General features: G+C 36.5%; 1 protein-coding gene across 2 annotated transcripts in view; it reads right to left on the bottom strand.

The window, feature by feature from the left end:
- LOC145293744 (uncharacterized) overlaps positions 1-2,007 on the bottom strand; it is a 276,588-nt gene extending 274,581 nt beyond the window's left edge. For both annotated transcript variants that reach the window (XM_080140219.1, XM_080140221.1), the window contains exon 1: positions 1,807-2,007. In XM_080140219.1, the coding sequence (XP_079996345.1) occupies positions 1,807-1,821 (15 nt within the window). In that variant the 5' untranslated portion in view covers positions 1,822-2,007. The remainder of the gene's footprint in view (positions 1-1,806) is intronic.
- Between the last annotated feature and the right edge of the window lie 367 nt (positions 2,008-2,374).

The following is a 2,374-nucleotide window of genomic DNA, read 5'->3' on the forward strand; positions in this document are numbered from 1 at the left end:
TTTTGTTTGTTTTATGTTTGTTTGTTTGTTTGTTTGTTTTTTAACGTTCGTTGAAAACCCTTGCAGGTGTGAGTGGATCGTGCCCTTCCCACTCACCAATTTGGGATTCGTTGAAGATTAAAATTTCACACTCTGGTTTATTTAGAACATATAGTCTCATACGACCATCTCTCCTTTTACTAGAGGCCTACGTGTTGTAGACATGTGTGTTAGTTTCCTTTCCCACGAATTTAATGAAATCTGTAATGAACGTTTTAGCAGTGATTCTATGTTATATACTTTACAAGAAGCCCGTAATATATTTGTTACACACACGCACGCGCATGCGCGCACGCAAGCGCACAGATAATTTCACTTTTATAGGTATATATATATGTGTGTGTCTGTGTCTGTGTCTGTGTACATTTCCCTACCAAACTACTCTGTCAATTTTCATTCTACAGACTCGAGATTTGACATAAGGGGTATTGAGATTTGGGAAAATCTTTTTAATCGGTTTTCGGCGAGAAATTTGGCTGCCAATGGGTCAAACGATCTCAACGATTTGACCTTTGAAAACTCTACCAAACTCCTCCGCCAATTTTGGGTCTAATCACTTTAAATTTTAGATGTAGGTTACTTGGGCATGAATCAAAGTTTGTAATTTGATTTGAGCCCAAAACAATAAATGTTAAGAGGTCAAAATTGGGGTAAAAGCTAAAACTAAATGACCTCTTCGGTCTCTACCAAATTACTCAGCTAATTTTTAGTCTAAACATTTGAAATTTTACATAAAGTTTATTCAGACATGGAGCAACTTTTTTAATCGGTTTTTGGCCTAAAATTTGGTTGCCAAGGGGTCAAAAGATTTGCGCTTTGCGGTCTCTAGCAAACTATTAACCCAATTTTCGATCTAAACATTTGGAATTGTACATAAAGGGTATTCAGACATGCAGCAAGTTTTTAATTAGTTTTGGGGCAAAAGTTTGGCTGCCAAGAGGTCAAAGTTGAACGAGTTGACATTTGCAGACTTTACCAAACTCTTCCGCCAATTTTGGGTCTAAACACTTTAAATTTTAGCAGCCATCCTTGACTTCATAGGCTAGCGCTTTTTCTCCAGGCTACAATTAATTAACGCAAGTATTGAAGTGAATTAATTACCTATAAATGATATGTCGGCGGGCATTCTTAGTAAACAGTTAGAGAGAGTATTAAACGACCAAAATACACACACACACACACACACACACACACACACATATATATATATATATATATATATATATATATATATATATATATATAAAGAGACAGAGAGTATATTTTTTTTATTTATAAAATCATTGTTGCTACATATGTGCATACATGTTTCGGTTGCGGATTTGTTTCAAATCAAGCCTCCTCGGGCCGATTAATTATTCGTGAATAAAAGAAATATAATTGTTATAATACAGCTCTACCGAGTTTCAATGGATTCACATCTTGGAAACGGCGTGCGTGCGTGCGTGCGTGCGTGCGTGTCTCCCGTCCCCCCGTCCGTCCGTCCGTCCGTCCGTCCTACTAAAACAAAATTTGCCCGTGAGGTTGAGAGGCTAGCCTCCGGTGACGTTCTCCCATGTCTACGCTTCAAAAAAATAAAAGATATAATAAAAAAAAAGCGTCATCCGTCAACACCAAAAAACATAAGGCGGGTGTCTGCGTCTGAACTTGTCAGCCACGTTTGTGAACATGTTAATTTCATTACATGTATGTTATTAGCCACACAACCAAAATCACATACCAAAAACGAATTTTCAAAATGAATATCGTTTTAATGATTTGTCTTACCTGTAAGGCCGACATGGCGTTCTTGGTGAAAATAATCGAAAGTGACGAAAGTGGAAATCCGCCGGGCACATTCTTCGCTCAGATATTAACAAAAATCCATTCATTTGCCTTTTCGTCTCTTTTATCAGTGGCCGCAAAACACGCGCTCGCACACAGCGTCCGCTTGCGTTGTTTACCTGATCGCTTAGCAACTGGATCCACGCCTGCGCAAATCCTACAACTACACAGACAAACGAATGCCTAATAAATAAATAAATAAATAAATAAATAAATAAATAAAAAAAAAAATATATATATATATATATATATATATATATATATATAGATAGATAGATAGATAGATAGATAGATAGATAGATAGATAGATAGATATAGATATATATGTATATATATATATATTTTTTTTTCCTTTGAAGATTGTAATGCTGGGTATGGGGCAGCAAAACCAGCTGCCAACATTGCCCCGCTTTTTTTATTGAAACCAACCGAGAGCTCTTTTTAGTATCCTCGCTGTTTCCTTAAGTGCAATTGTCTGAATCTCTTTTGCACTTGGTTCACCAGGAATATT

This window comes from Euprymna scolopes, chromosome 15 (assembly GCF_053919585.1).
Source record: "Euprymna scolopes isolate OS-2025 chromosome 15, ASM5391958v1, whole genome shotgun sequence".
Taxonomy (NCBI): domain Eukaryota; kingdom Metazoa; phylum Mollusca; class Cephalopoda; order Sepiida; family Sepiolidae; genus Euprymna; species Euprymna scolopes.